The 16,417-nt window shown below is 43.3% G+C and overlaps 1 protein-coding gene across 2 annotated transcripts; it reads right to left on the reverse strand.

The window, feature by feature from the left end:
• Positions 1-10,231: 10,231 nt before the first annotated feature.
• LOC308132604 (uncharacterized protein) lies at positions 10,232-15,886 on the reverse strand. Of its 2 annotated transcripts, none has more exons than XM_080499756.1 (3): positions 15,578-15,886; positions 13,208-13,504; positions 10,232-12,628 (listed from the first exon to the last, which is right to left on the reverse strand). In XM_080499756.1, exons 1-3 carry the CDS (start codon positions 15,747-15,749, stop codon positions 10,479-10,481), a joined length of 2,619 nt encoding a protein of 872 aa, XP_080355882.1. In that variant the 5' UTR covers positions 15,750-15,886; the 3' UTR covers positions 10,232-10,478. The 2 variants fall into 2 exon arrangements, with proteins under 2 accessions (XP_080355882.1, XP_080355883.1); XM_080499757.1 differs by lacking the exon at positions 15,578-15,886 and adding an exon at positions 13,865-13,917.
• Between the last annotated feature and the right edge of the window lie 531 nt (positions 15,887-16,417).

Consider the following 16,417-nt stretch of genomic DNA (forward strand, 5'->3'; position numbering starts at 1 on the left):
GTAAAGGAGTATGTCTAGTATTGCCCTGAATTGGAATTAGGCATAAACCTATGAAGGATTCCTTTTCATTCCATTTTGAAAACGGGCGAGAGATCATTATTTTCGACCAACAGATCCAAGTTTAAGAGTACTTTTCTCCAAATGTCAGTAATATTCTTTGATATTGCTTGTAGTAGTAAAGGAGTATGCCTACTATTGCCCTGAAGTAGAATTGGGCATAAACCTATGAAGGATTTTTTTTATTGCAATTTGAAAACAGATGAGACCATAATTTTCGTTAAATTGCTCCAAGTTTAAGAGTACTTTACTCCAAATTTCTACAGTAATATTCTTTCATATTTCTTGTAGTAACAAAGGAGCATGTCTAGTATTGCACTGAAGTGAAATTGGGTGTAAACCTATGAAGGATTCCGTTTTATTGCATTTTGAAATCAGACCATCTGTCTCTCTGTCGTTGCTTTCAGGGCTTTAATTTTGAAGGATTTCCTTCCAGTATTGCGGCCGTACGCTGTCTTATGTTTTACCGTAAAGGCGTTAATAAAAGCGTTGTTAAATTGGAGTGCGGGCTCACTTTTGACGGCAGTGTCTGTCTGCCGTTGTGTTCAGGGCTTTAATTTTGAAGGATTTTCTTCCAGCATTGCGGCCGGACCCCGTCCTGTGTTTTACCGTAAATGGGATAATAAAAGCGCAGTTAAAAATGTAATGCGGTCTCACTTGACGGCAGCCCACATCCACGTGTTCATTCTCACGTTTCCATACCTGTTCTGTGGAACACGATTCCAGGTTTCCCGCTGAGTTGAAGACGTTTGCGTTGCCGGACAATCTCCTCCTCGTACTGGACGATAGTTTGTTGAAACACGGTGAATATTTCTTCAGCAGCAGCAGCGAGTCGCTCGTTGATAAACTCTCTCAAAGCCTGAACTGAACTCATTGTTGCTGCAGGAGATGAAATATTTCCTCCGGGAGACTCGACAACACTACGAGGAAACTGTGGAGCTTCAAACCGCCTCCACAGCTGCTGCTTCTCTTCTTTATGCTTCTCCATCTTCTTTTCCATCCGCAACTTTTTCTTCTTCTCTTCTCCGTCTCCTTATTCTTCTTCTTCTTCGTTGTATTTTACGTATTTTATTGTAACTATTAAACGGAGCATTATCGCCCCCTAGGGTTCAGCAGTGTGATAACAGAATGTTGCTGCACTGAAGCCACATATTCGTCAGCTTTATGCAAAACTTGACTCACATATGTACAGAATAACCCTTATTACCTGTAAAATAAAACAAAATCAAATGCTGTATAAAGGCAAAGGTTCACATAAAACAACCTATTTATCATCAAGCTGTAGTGAGTTTTACATAATTCCCCATCGGAAACTACGTTACGTAGATGGGTTCCGGTGGGACTGTTTATACTGGTGCACTGGCGGTTGTGTTTTTAGCTTAGTTAGCTTAGTTAGCAGCCGGCGAGTGGAGAGCCACGTTCCGTTCCCGTTCTTTATTCCCTCTGCTTAATGTCAATAAAACTGCCGCCGTTGGCACCGTCTTTCGACACGCCGCCTCCGACTCCGGTTCCTGCGCTACAAAGCTCTGATTGTTGAGTCTCATGATCACTTTGAGACCTTAGTTATTTAGCGCACTTGGCGGCTGACATTAACACGATAGGTTTGATGTGTTGTGTGTTTGAGTAACATAGTTAGTCCCGTTAAATGTGTGTTTGAGTAACATAGTTAGTCCCGTTAAATGTGTGTTTGAGTAACATAGTTAGTCCCGTTAAATGTGTGTTTGAGTAACATAGTTAGTCCCGTTAAATGTGTGTTTGAGTAACATAGTTAGTCCCGTTAAATGTGTGTTTGAAAGGCACGGGCGCAGTTTGTGAACACGAGCGTGCAAGTGTTTACATCACGTGAGCGATAGTGTCGCTTTGAGCATGCTCAGTAGGAGTGGGGCATTCTGGGTAATGTAGTCTTTTGAGCAATCTCCGCTATAATTAATGTGAATGACAATCTAGATTGAAGAAGGTTATTTCTTTAAATAATGATGTTCAAAGAATATGTTGTGATTGTTTGTATTTTATCACTTCCAGGTTTATGACCTGTGTACCTGTGTACCTGTGTAAGTTATGCATGTATATACCCGTGAGAAGATGTGCAGCATGCAACTAAAGAAATAAAACAGAAAAAACACGAGTTATACCATTGTGTGCTGCTTGACAAGCCTTTTCGGAGGGCTGGAAAATCAAAAGTCCAAACACTGATTCTGAAATAATCCTGATAGTGGATCCTCATACTGCTAAAATCTCAATGACCTATATGCACAAATGGAAAAATTTAAATCTGTAGTTTCCAATCAATAATCAACTCAATAGGTCTGCGTAGGTCCTTGAATAAACACAATGATCAGTCTGTTGCCAAGGTTTCTTCTCAAATTGCCCAATGCAGAGAATGTTGATCTGTGTACATGAACACATGTTCTATTATTGCCCACATTTGAAGAACATTCCCAGAACAGTCAACCAGGAAACAATAAGCCAATTATGTCTATCCCCATATTAATTATGTACAAACATGCACACGTGTATTTGAAGTACACAGAGTGGAGAAAGAGTTTAGTGAATAAACCCTCACTGGCCTGTCTGAGTCAGACTGGGGTCCCGGGGCCTGCAGGAGCCAGCAGCTTCAGCCAGTGACTGGTTGCTCGGTTGACCCCTGGGGTCGCCACGGGAAGGGAGGTTGGAGTTCAGCTTGATACACTCATATCATGAGTGTGAGAGAGAGAAACAAAACAGACAGGAGTTCAATCTCTCACGAGCAAACGAGACGTTGTGGTACAGCAGCGTTATGCAAATCAAAACACTTCCAATCAGTTAGAAGCAGCTAAATATCCAAGTTTCCTTTATTGTTCTGTTCTCACCCCCCTTTTTTTGTTTTACTTCTTATGAGCAAGTGGGATGGGAGGTGTCCTTGTGGGGAAAGCGTGAGGGTGGAGCGTCAACAGTGGATTTATTTCTATAACCCCTTTAAAAGTATATTCTACACCTTCAGTCCTATTTAATGTCCCGTCTCAGAGGAACATCACAACAAAACAGACCTGAGGCCTTCCTAAATAACTTCAGGGTTTGCGGCCCACTTTCTACCGTACTGTGACCATTGTCACATTTATACACGTATCTACCATTTGTCATCACGTGTGCACACTCAGTTTCTCAATGCATCTCATCTTCATTAATCAACGTTCACTAGTTCATGTTTGAAAACTTGAGTCTAACAGTTATCCATGTAGTAAAGGCGCCTAACTACCTAAACTTGCGCTGCGTAATCAACACACCTACTGATCAATCTGCTTCCTCTACTGAGTGTAGGATCTGTCTCATGTTCTAGAGTCCAAATGGTCCTGCATGGACCTTCCTGATAAGGTCTGAGTGACGGTAACATCCCATCAGGACGGCTGGTCGTCGTCCAGGACAAGTTCTACAACCTAAGTTGATACAAGAGAAAGCAAAACTGACCTCAAAGTATCTGTTATCTGGTGAAAGCCGTTAAAATGTAGACGTCACAGCATGTGAAACTACTCTGGTCTAATGTCATGGCGCCAGACCAAGGTGGCGCCAAGTTCTCCTCAGTAGTTCTTCCTGCGTGGCGTGAAAAGAGTGAAAAGTTCAACTACGACTCGTTCATGTTGAATAAAAAACAAACACTGAAGAACCAAACTCACTGGATTCATGTCAACGTTTTAATGACATTTCTTCAAAGTTCACATTTGCTCATACAACGTCTTTAGTGTCACATTTTTCAAAACAAACAAACAAAACAACCCCAGAAACGCAAACATTTCCTGAAGCAAAGTTTGAACACAGTTCAAAGCAGCAACGTTTCCTTTCAACTGGATGAGACCTTGTGATTTTGGGCTCAAGCTGGACTTCCTGAATGAGGCCTCCCGTGGAGTCGTTCATGACGTCGTCTCTTTGACACTTTGAATGTGGTGCAGCAACGAACGACGGCGAGGAAGTCTGTCCCGCATGTGTCACAAGATTACGGCTTCTCACTTGTGTGGGTTCTCTTGTGACGCAACAAATTACTCTGAAAGCTGAAACTTTTTCCACATGTTTTACAAGGATATGGCTTCTCACCTGTGTGGGTTCTTTTGTGACTCAACAAAGCACTGCGCCGACTGAAACTTTTCTCACATGTATCACAAGAGAACGGCTTCTCACCTGTGTGGGTTCTCTTGTGAACCAACAAACTACTGCTCTCGCTGAAACTTTTTCCACATGTTTCACAAGAGTACGGCTTCTCACCTGTGTGGGTTCTCTTGTGAACCAACAAACTACTGCTCTCGCTGAAACTTTTTCCACATGTTTCACAAGAGTACGGCTTCTCACCTGTGTGGGTTCTCTTGTGACGCAACAAATTACTCTGAAAGCTGAAACTTTTTCCACATGTTTTACAAGGATATGGCTTCTCACCTGTGTGGGTTCTTTTGTGAATCAACAAAGCACTGCGCCGACTGAAACTTTTCTCACATGTATCACAAGAGAACGGCTTCTCACCTGTGTGGGTTCTCTTGTGAAACAACAAAGAACTGCTCTGACGGAAACTTTTCCCACATGTTTCACAAGAATACGGCTTCTCACCTGTGTGGGTTCTCTTGTGAACCAACAAAGTACTGCCCTGACTGAAAGTTTTCCCACATATTTCACAAGAATATGGCTTCCCATCTGTGTGGGCTCTCTTGTGAACCAACAAAGTACTGCCCTGACTGAAAGTTTTCCCACATGTTTCACAAGAATACAGCTTCTCACCTGTGTGGGCTCTCTTGTGAACCAACAAAGTACTGCCGTGACTGAAACTTTTTCCACATGTTTCACAAGAATACGGCTTCTCACCTGTGTGGGTTCTCTTGTGAACCAACAAATCACTGCTCTGACTGAAACTTTTCCCACATATTTCACAAGAATACGGCTTCTCACCTGTGTGGGTTCTCTTGTGAACCATCAAACCACTGCGCCGAATGAAACCTTTCTCACATGTGTCACAAGAGTACGGCTTCTCACCTCTGTGAATTCTCATGTGGACCAACATATAACTCTGTCGGCTGAAACTTTTCCCACAGAGTTCACAAAGTATTTTCTTCTCATCAGCGTCGGTTCTTAAGTTCTGACTTAATTTACGTTTCTTACAGACAATTCCACCAGATGTTTCCTCACAAAGAAGCTTTTCACCTTCAGCCTGGTTCTCTGACTCAGGAACCTCGTCCACACGGTCACCAAGAACTATGATGAGTTTCTTCAGTTCTACATTTCTAGTTGGTTCCGAGTCCAGATGTTTAGTCACATGGTGGACTTCAGAGTCATGAGAGAGGAGCTGCTCAGAGTCCGGTTCTTCTTCTGGTTCACTCAGGGAACTTTGCTCCTCAATAGAAGGAACCCTAAAGGAACCACCTTCAACCTTCAGTAGAAGCTGCTCTCCCTCCTGGCTGCTACCAAGTTCCTGCTGCTCCTCAATCTGAGGAGGTTCTGGTTCTTCTGGGTCCTCTTTGATCTGTGGAGGTTCTTGTTCCTCTTTGATCTGAGGAGGTTCTGGTTCATCTGGTTTCTCTTTAATCTGTGGAGGTTCTGGTTCCTCTTTGATCTGTTGGGGTTCTGGTTCTTCTTTGATCTGTGAAGGTTCTGGTTCCTCTTTGATCTGTGGAGGTTCTGGTTCCTCTTTGATCTGAGGAGGTTCTGTTTCTGGTTGTTCTCCACAGGAGTCTGTTTCCTGTTTAAAGAGCTGCTCCTCCCCACAGTCATGATGCTTTCGGAGCTCTGGAGGGACAAAATAGTAGCAGATTACAGGTTAGTTACATTACTTCTACTTCTTCCAACTTTAAAAACAAAACAATGTAGTTGGACTCCTGTCAACTACGAGAAATTGTTGAAAACCTCTAGAATCTGGGCCCTTTAAGCTCGTTATTGCTATATTATGTTGGTTGCATTCACACACAGTAAGATTGTTTACAATCATTACAGAAACGCTGTGAAACTAATATAGAGGTGAACATACATTTTATACAGTGACGGACATTGTGAAAGTTCTGGCTACTAAAGACAGTAGAGTTCAGAAGGAAGGTTTCTTTGGGGAAACGAGCTCATGTGTTCACTAAAGCGTAATGCTGTGCCGTTGCTGTGATTACACTCCCGCACCAGAGGGGGCGCTGTGGGGTTGAGCTGAAGCAGAGAGTGGAGAAGAAGACCGAGTGTGTTTGGTGAATGAAGGTGATGAAAGATGCTAAAAACACAAGAGACACAAACCCGGCTTCAGTCTGTGGTGGATAAATCAAACAGTCCTAATGATGGAGGTCCTCCACCAGCCACATTCATGTGTTCATTCACACTCTGACACACCTGTTCTGTGCAGCTTGATCTGAGGCGTCCAAATGAGTTCCAGAAGTTTGTGTTGATGGAGAATCTCCTCCTCGTACTGGACCATGGTGGGTTGAAACAGGGTGAATATTTCCACAGCAGCAGCAGTGAGTCTCTGGCTGGTCCAGTCTCTCACGGAGTCCAGGGAATCGTCACGTCCACCATCAGTGACGGTGTCCTCCACCAGACCCTCCTCCTCTTTAATGGCTGGAGCTTCATGTTCCTCCTGCTGCAGACTGGAGCTCGTCTTCTGCTGACCAGCGTGTCGCTGTGGACTCTCTAGAGGGAAAGCAGACAAAAGTCACTGGTGTGATGGAGGCGAGTGTTTTACAGTGATGGATGGACGAGACGGGACAGGCTGCGTTTGAAATACAAACATTCAGAAAGCCAGAGTGTGACAGTCGCCGTGTGCTTTGAAAATAAGAGGAGAACAAAGTGTGGATGCATCATCAACTTCTCCGACGTCTGAAATGTTGGTGGGAAGTTTCCAGTTTGACCTGGTTCACAACTAGGATTTTTTTCCAGCAACACTTGAACGCATCATCAGTGAAAAGAATATTTGATATTGCACACAAACTCTAATTAAATTAACCTTTAGTCCATCTACGTTTCTCATTTGGCTTTTTTCTTTAATTACTTACATTTGGCTTTGCTTTGCTCTATGTTTTGTGTGCATCTATTTAAATGTATTTGATTTTGTTGTTATAGATTTCAATAATCACATTTTTGTCCATGTCTGAAATAAGCCTGCCTTCTATACAAAATAAAAATCAATTCAGAACCTTACATAAGTAGTTTCTAGATTGAACAAATCATCCTTTATCTAAATTGACAACCATTCCAGGGGAGGTGATTGCAGCTTTTATTTTGAAATCAGTTGGCGGAAATAGTACACTGCATCGTTGATTCTTCACAGAAGCCGACAGCCGCACAGCTCACTTGACTACTTTTTTGAAACTGCGGGCTGGTTTGACCACAGTTTATTACTGGAGTCACTGTAATGTCTCCATTATTATTATTGTTATTAGAGAGTCACCATAATGTCTCCTTTATTATTATTGTTATTAGAGAGTCACCGTAATATCTCCATTCTAAACACGAAGCAGCACAAACCAGTCATGTTAGCATGTTAGCATGTTAGCTCAGACTGAGTGTCAATAAGTCACTTCCTCCACTGGCAAACAACACAAACACCGTTCGCTTCGTTTCTCAGACAGATTCTCCGTTTAACCCCGAAAGTTTCTGCTTTAAAGTCACTCCTGTTGTTTCACTGTGAACCAGAACTGCAGCTGCAGCCTCGTTTCTGTCTGCGAGCTTCAAAACAAACGTAACGATCCTCCAGCAGCCACATCACGTGTTCATTCTCACGTTTCCATACCTGTTCTGTGGAACACGATTCCAGGTTTCCCGCTGAGTTGAAGACGTTTGCGTTGCCGGACAATCTCCTCCTCGTACTGGACGATAGTTTGTTGAAACACGGTGAATATTTCTCCAGCAGCAGCAGCGAGTCGCTCGTTGATAAACTCTCTCAAAGCCTGAACTGAACTCATTGTTGCTGCAGGAGATGAAATATTTCCTCCGGGAGACTCGACAACACTACGAGGAAACTGTGGAGCTTCAAACCGCCTCCACAGCTGCTGCTTCTCTTCTTTGTTCTTCTTCTCCTCCTTCTTCTTCTCCTTCTCCTTCTTCTTCTCCTTCTCCTTCTCCTCCCGCAACTTTTTCTTCTTCTTCTTCTTTTTCTCCTTCTCCGTCTCCTTATTCTTCTTCGTTGTATTTTACGGCGGCTGGCAACTATTAAACGGAGCATTATCGCCCCCTAGGGTTCAGCAGTGTGATAACAGAATGTTGCTGCACTGAAGCCACATATTCGTCAGCTTTATGCAAAACTTGACTCACTTCTGTACAGAATAACCCTTATAACCTGTAAAATAAAACAAAATCAAATGCTGTATAAAGACAAAGGTTCACATAAAACAACCTATTTATCATCAAGCTGTAGTGAGTTTTACATAATTCCCCATCGGAAACTACGTTACGTACATGGGTTCCGGTGGGACTGTTTATACTGGTGCACTGGCGGTTGTGTTTTTAGCTTAGTTAGCTTAGTTAGCAGCCGCCGAGTGGAGAGCCACGTTCCGTTCCCGTTCTTTATTCCCTCTGCTTAATGTCAATAAAACTGCCGCCGTTGGCACCGTCTTTCGACACGCCGCCTCCGACTCCGGTTCCTGCGCTACAAAGCTCTGATTGTTGAGTCTCATGATCACTTTGAGACCTTAGTTGTTTAGCGCACTTGGCGGCTGACATTAACACGATAGGTTTGATGTGTTGTGTGTTTGAGTAACATAGTTAGTCCCGTTAAATGTGTGTTTGAGTAACATAGTTAGTCCCGTTAAATGTGTGTTTGAAAGGCACGGGCGCAGTTTGTGAGCACGAGCGTGCAAGTGTTTACATCACGTGAGAGGTAGTGTCGCTTTGAGCATGCTCAGTAGGAGTGGGGCATTCTGGGTAATATAGTCTTTTGCGCAATCTCCGCTATACTGAATGTGAATGACAATCTCGACTGAAGAAGGTTATTTCTTTAAATAATGATGTTCAAAGAATCTGTTGTGATTGTTTGTATTTTATCACTTCCATGTTTATGACCTGTGTACCTGTGTACCTGTGTAAGTTATGCATAGTGAATAAACCCTCACTGGCCTGTCTGAGTCAGACTGGGGTCCCGGGGCCTGCAGGAGCCAGCAGCTTCAGCCAGTGACTGGTTGCTCGGTTGACCCCTGGGGTCGCCACGGGAAGGGAGGTTGGAGTTCAGCTTGATACACTCATATCATGAGTGTGAGAGAGAAAAACAAAACAGACAGGAGTTCAATCTCTCACGAGCAAACGAGACGTTGTGGTACAGCAGCGTTATGCAAATCAAAACACTTCCAATCAGTTAGAAGCAGCTAAATATCCAAGTTTCCTTTATTGTTCTGTTCTCACCCCCCTTTTTTTTTTTTTACTTCTTATGAGCAAGTGGGATGGGGGGTGTCCTTGTGGGGAAAGCGTGAGGGTGGAGCGTCAACAGTGGATTTATTTCTATAACCCCTTTAAAGGTATATTCTACACCTTCAGTCCTATTTAATGTCCCGTCTCAGAGGAACATCACAACAAAACAGACCTGAGGCCTTCCTAAATAACCTCAAGGTTTGCGGCCCACTTTCTACCGTACTGTGACCATTGTCACATTTATACACGTATCTACCATTTGTCATCACGTGTGCACACTCAGTTTCTCAATGCATCTCATCTTCATTAATCAACGTTCACTAGTTTATGTTTGAAAACTTGAGTCCAACAGTTATCCATGTAGTAAAGGCGCCTAACTACCTAAACTTCAACACACCTACTGATCAATCTGCTTCCTCTACTGAGTGTAGGATCTGTCTCATGTTCTAGAGTCCAAATGGTCCTGCATGGACCTTCCTGATAAGGTCTGAGTGACGGTAACATCCCATCAGGACGGCTGGTCGTCGTCCAGGACAAGTTCTACAACCTAAGTTGATACAAGAGAAAGCAAAACTGACCTCAAAGTATCTGTTATCTGGTGAAAGCCGTTAAAATGTAGACGTCACAGCATGTGAAACTACTCTGGTCTAATGTCATGGCGCCAGACCAAGGTGGCACCAAGTTCTCCACAGTAGTTCTTCCTGCGTGGCGTGAAAAGAGTGAAAAGTTCAACTACGACTCGTTCATGTTGAATAAAAAACAAACACTGGAGAACAAAACTCACTGGATTCAAGTCAACGTTTTAATGACATTTCTTCAAAGTTCACATTTGCTCATACAACGTCTTTAGTGTCACATTTTTCCAAACAAACAAAACAACCTCAGAAACACAAACATTCCCTGAAGCAAAGTTTGAACAGAGCTCAAAGCAGCAACGTTTCCTTTCAACTGGATGAGACCTTGTGATTTTGGGCTCAAGCTGGACTTCCTGAATGAGGCCTCCCGTGGAGTCGTTCATGACGTCGTCTCTTTGACACTTTGAATGTGGTGCAGCAACGAACGACGGCGAGGAAGTCTGTCCCGCATGTGTCACAAGATTACGGCTTCTCACCTGTGTGGGTTCTCTTGTGACGCAACAAATTACTCTTTTGGCTGAAACTTTTTCCACATGTTTTACAAGGAAATGGCTTCTCACCTGTGTGGGTTCTTTGGTGAATCAACAAAGCACTGCGCCGACTGAAACTTTTCTCACATGTATCACAAGAGAACGGCTTCTCACCTGTGTGGGTTCTCTTGTGAACCAACAAACTACTGCTCTCGCTGAAACTTTTTCCACATGTTTTACAAGGAAATGGCTTCTCACCTGTGTGGGTTCTCTTGTGACGCAACAAATTACTCTGAAAGCTGAAACTTTTTCCACATGTTTTACAAGGAAATGGCTTCTCACCTGTGTGGGTTCTTTTGTGAATCAACAAAGCACTGCGCCGACTGAAACCTTTCTCACATGTATCACAAGAGAACGGCTTCTCACCTGTGTGGGTTCTCTTGTGAACCAACAAACTACTGCTCTCGCTGAAACTTTTTCCACATGTTTCACAAGAGTACGGCTTCTCACCTGTGTGGGTTCTCTTGTGAACCAACAAACTACTGCTCTCGCTGAAACTTTTTCCACATGTTTCACAAGAGTACGGCTTCTCACCTGTCTGGGTTCTCTTGTGACGCAACAAATTACTCTGAAAGCTGAAACTTTTTCCACATGTTTTACAAGAATACGGCTTCTCACCTGTGTGGGTTCTCTTGTGAACCAACAAATTAGTCTTATGTCTGAAACTTTTTCCACATGTTTCACAAGAATACGGCTTCTCACCTGTGTGGGTTCTCTTGTGAACCAACAAATCACTGCTCTGACTGAAACTTTTCCCACATATTTCACAAGAATACGGCTTCTCACCTGTGTGGGTTCTCTTGTGAACCATCAAACCACTGCGCCGAATGAAACCTTTCTCACATGTGTCACAAGAGTACGGCTTCTCACCTGTGTGGGTTCTCTTGTGAACCAACAAATTAGTCTTATGTCTGAAACTTTTTCCACATGTTTCACAAGAATACGGCTTCTCACCTGTGTGGGTTCTCTTGTGAACCATCAAACCACTGCGCCGAATGAAACCTTTCTCACATGTGTCACAAGAGTACGGCTTCTCACCTGTGTGGGTTCTCTTGTGAACCATCAAATCACTGCGCCGAATGAAACCTTTCTCACATGTGTCACAAGAGTACGGCTTCTCACATGTGTGGGTTCTCTTGTGAACCAACAAAGTATGACGCCGACTGAAACTTTTTCCACATGTTTCACAAGGATACGGCTTCTCACCTGTGTGGGTTCTCTTGTGAAGCAACAAAGCACTGCCCTGACTGAAACTTCTTCCACATGTTTCACAAGAATACGACTTCTCATCAGCGTCGGTTCGTAAATTCTGACTTAATTTACGTTTCTTACAGACAATTTCACCAGATGTTTCCTCACAAAGAAGCTTTTCACCTTCAGCCTGGTTCTCTGACTCAGGAACCTCGTCCACACGGTCACCAGGAACTATGATGAGTTTCTTCAGCTCTACATTTCTGGTTGGTTCCGAGTCCAGATGTTTCGTCACATGGTGGACTTCAGAGTCATGAGAGAGGAGCTGCTCAGAGTCCGGTTCTTCTTCTGGTTCACTCAGGAATCTTTGCTCCTCAATAGAAGGAACCCTGAAGGAACCACCTTCAACCTTCAGTAGAAGCTGCTCTCCCTCCTGGCTGCTACAGAGTTCCTGCTGCTCCTCAATCTGAGGAGGTTCTGGTTCTTCTGGGTACTCTTTGATCTGAGGAGGTTCTGGTTCTTCTTTGATCTGTGGAGGTTCTGGTTCTTCTGATTCCTCTTTGATCTGTGGAGGCTCTGGTTCTTCTGATTCCTCTTTGATGTGTGGAGGTTCTGGTTCCTCTTTGATGTGTGCAGGTTCTGGTTCCTCTTTGATCTGAGGAGGTTCTGGTTCATCTGGTTTCTCTTTAATCTGTGGAGGTTCTGGTTCCTCTTTGATCTGTAGGGGTTCTGGTTCTTCTTTGATCTGTGAAGGTTCTGGTTCCTCTTTGATCTGTGGAGATTCTGGTTCCTCTTTGATCTGAGGAGGTTCTGGTTCTGGTTGTTCTCCACAGGAGTCTGTTTCCTGTTTAAAGAGCTGCTCCTCCCCACAGTCATGATGCTGTCGGAGCTCTGGAGGGACAAAATAGTAGCAGATTACAGGTTAGTTATATTACTTCTACTTCTTCCAGCTTTAAAAACAAAACAATGTAGTTGGACTCCTGTCAACTACGAGAAATTGTTGAAAACCTCTAGAATATGGGCCCTTTAAGCTCGTTATTGCTATATTATGTTGGTTGCATTCACACACAGTAAGATTGTTTACAATCATCACAGAAACGCTGTGAAACTAATATAGAGGTGAACATACATTTTATACAGTGACGGACATTGTGAAAGTTCTGGCTACTAAAGACAGTCGAGTTCAGAAGGAAGGTTTCTTTGGGGAAACGAGCTCATGTGTTCACTAAAGCGTAATGCTGTGCCGTTGCTGTGATTACACTCCCGCACCAGAGGGGGCGCTGTGGGGTTGAGCTGAAGCAGAGAGTGGAGAAGAAGACCGAGTGTGTTTGGTGAATGAAGGTGGTGAAAGATGCTCAAAACACAAGAGACACAAATCCGGCTTCAGTCTGTGGTGGATAAATCAAACAGTCCTAATGATGGAGGTCCTCCACCAGCCACATTCATGTGTTCATTCACACTCTGACACACCTGTTCTGTGCAGCTTGATCTGAGGCCTCCAAATGAGTTCCAGAAGTTTGTGTTGATGGAGAATCTCCTCCTCGTACTGGACCATGGTGGGTTGAAACAGGGTGAATATTTCCACAGCAGCAGCAGTGAGTCTCTGGCTGGTCCAGTCTCTCACGGAGTCCAGGGAATCGTCACGTCCACCATCAGTGACGGTGTCCTCCACCAGACCCTCCTCCTCTTTAATGGCTGGAGCTTCATGTTCCTCCTGCTGCAGACTGGAGCTCGTCTTCTGCTGACCAGCGTGTCGCTGTGGACTCTCTGGAGGGAAAGCAGACAAAAGTCACTGGTGTGATGGAGGCGAGTGTTTTACAGTGATGGATGGACGAGACGGGACAGGCTGCGTTTGAAATACAAACATTCAGAAAGCCAGAGTGTGACAGTCGCCGTGTGCTTTGAAAAATAAGAGGAGAACAAAGTGTGGATGCATCATTAACTTCTCCGACTTCTGAAATGTTGGTGGGAAGTTTCCAGTTTGACCTGGTTCACACTGGGGTTTTTTCAGCAACACTTGAACGCATCATCAGTGAAAAGAATATTTGATATTGCACACAAACTCTAATTAAATTAACCTTTAGTCCATCTACGTTTCTCATTCGGCTTTTTTATTTAATTACTTACATTTGGCTTGGCTTTGCTCTATGTTTTGTGTGCGTGTAACCGGTGTGGCTTTTCTTCTCTGCGTTGTGATTTTATTTTTGAATGAAGAGATCTCGGAACAAGGCCTATCTTCTGGATTACTTTTATTCCATCCCTGTTCAAATGAAAACATGACATGAGCTGGTGTGCTTCGGCAACAACTCTCCTCTTCGTCTCCGACAGTGCACATTCAGCTCTGCTTATAATCATACATGTACGGAAATAAATAATGTCTTACAAAAAACACAATTATAAAACAATGATCAATATAAATTAAGACACAGATATCAATGCAAATAAATTAAATATATGAATGACAAAATAAATGAAAACATCCAGAAAACATATATGTTGCACCATAGAACAAAACAAATAACATAACCAGCTATTCTCATACCTGTTCAAATGAAAACATGACATGAGCTGGTGTGCTTCGGCAACAACTCTCCTCTTCGTCTGTAAGCAAACAACACGTGTCTGAACTTATGGAGGAAGCCGACTGCTAAGCTAACATAGCAGTTAGCTTTTCACCTCCCACTGCCGTATAACTACATTTTTAATACACAGAACGTGACTAAACTCTAGGAACATAACTTTCACACTGGACACAATCACCCACAACACTCAACACAACTTTGAAGACATGAATTTTAACCTATAAACTTAAACAAAGAGGAGCGCGCTCAAGCTCCGACATACCTCCGACAGTGCACATTCAGCTCTGACCGGAGTGCGCATGCTCGGAGCACCTTGCCGTGGCAACACACATGAAAAAAACTTAAAGGGACAGGCACGAGAACAGCACACATGAGCATGAAACACCACTAACAACTTATTTTAGTGAAATACACCCGTTATTTGTGACAATCTGTTACATGCGTCTATTTAAATGTATTTGATTTTGTTGTTATAGATTTGAATAATCACATTTTTATCCATGTCTGAAATAAGCCTGCCTTCTATACAAAATAAAAATCAATTCAGAACCTTATATCAGAAGTTTTTAGATTGAACAAATCATCCTTTATCTAAATTGACAACCATTCCAGGGGAGGTGATTGGAGCTTTTATTTTGAAATCAGTTGGCGGAAATAGTACACTGCATCGTTGATTCTTCACAGAAGCCGACAGCCGCACAGCTCACTTGACTACTTTTTTGAAACTGCGGGCTGGTTTGACCACAGTTTATTACTGGAGTCACCGTAATGTCTCCATTATTATTATTGTTATTAGAGAGTCACCATAATGTCTCCTTTATTATTATTGTTATTAGAGAGTGACCATAATGTCTCCTTTATTATTATTGTTATTAGAGAGTCACCGTAATGTCTCCATTATTATTATTGTTATTAGAGAGTCACCGTAATGTCTCCTTTATTATTATTGTTATTAGAGAGTCACCGTAATGTCTCCATTCTAAACACGAAGCAGCACAAACCAGTCATGTTAGCATGTTAGCTCAGACTGAGTGTCAATAAGTCACTTCCTCCACTGGCAAACAACACAAACACCGTTCGCTTCGTTTCTCAGACAGATTCTCCGTTTAACCCCGAAACTTTCTGCTTTAAAGTCACTCCTGTTGTTTCACTGTGAACCAGAACTGCAGCTGCAGCCTCGTTTCTGTCTGCGAGCTTCAAAACAAACGTAACGATCCTCCAGCAGCCACATCACGTGTTCATTCTCACGTTTCCATACCTGTTCTGTGGAACACGATTCCAGGTTTCCCGCTGAGTTGAAGACGTTTTTGTTGCCGGACAATCTCCTCCTCGTACTGGACGATAGTTTGTTGAAACACGGTGAATATTTCTCCAGCAGCAGCAGCGAGTCGCTCGTTGATAAACTCTCTCAAAGCCTGAACTGAACTCATTGTTGCTGCAGGAGATGAAATATTTCCTCCGGGAGACTCGACAACACTACGAGGAAACTGTGGAGCTTCAAACCGCCTCCAGAGCTGCTGCTTCTCTTCCTTCTCCTTCTCCTCCCGAAACTTTTTCTTCTCCTTCTCCTTCTCCTTCTCCTTCTCCTTCTCCTTCTCCTTCTCCTTCTCCTTCTCCTTCTCCTTCTCCTCCTCCTCCCGCAACTTTTTCTTCTTCTTCTTCTTCTCCTTCTACGTCTCCTTCTTCTTCTTCGTTGTATTTTACGGCGGCTGGTAACTATTAAACGGAGCATTATCGCCCCCTAGGGTTCAGCAGTGTGATAACAGAATGTTGCTGCACTGAAGCCACATATTCGTCAGATTTACGCAAAACTTAACTCACATATGTACAGAATAACCCTTATTACCTGTAAAATAAAACAAAATCAAATGCTGTATAGAGGCAAAGGTTCACATAAAACAACCTATTTATCATCAAGCTGTAGTGAGTTTTACATAATTCCCCCGCGGAAACTAAGTTAAGTAGATGGGTTCCGGTGGGACTGTTTATACTGGTGCACTGGTGGTTGTGTTTTTAGCTTATTTAGCTTAGTTAGCAGCCGCCGAGTGGAGGGCCACGTTCCGTTCCCGTTCTTTATTCCCTCTGCTTAATGTCAATA

Source organism: Blennius ocellaris, assembly GCF_963422515.1.
Source record: "Blennius ocellaris genome assembly, chromosome: 7".
NCBI lineage: Eukaryota > Metazoa > Chordata > Actinopteri > Blenniiformes > Blenniidae > Blennius > Blennius ocellaris.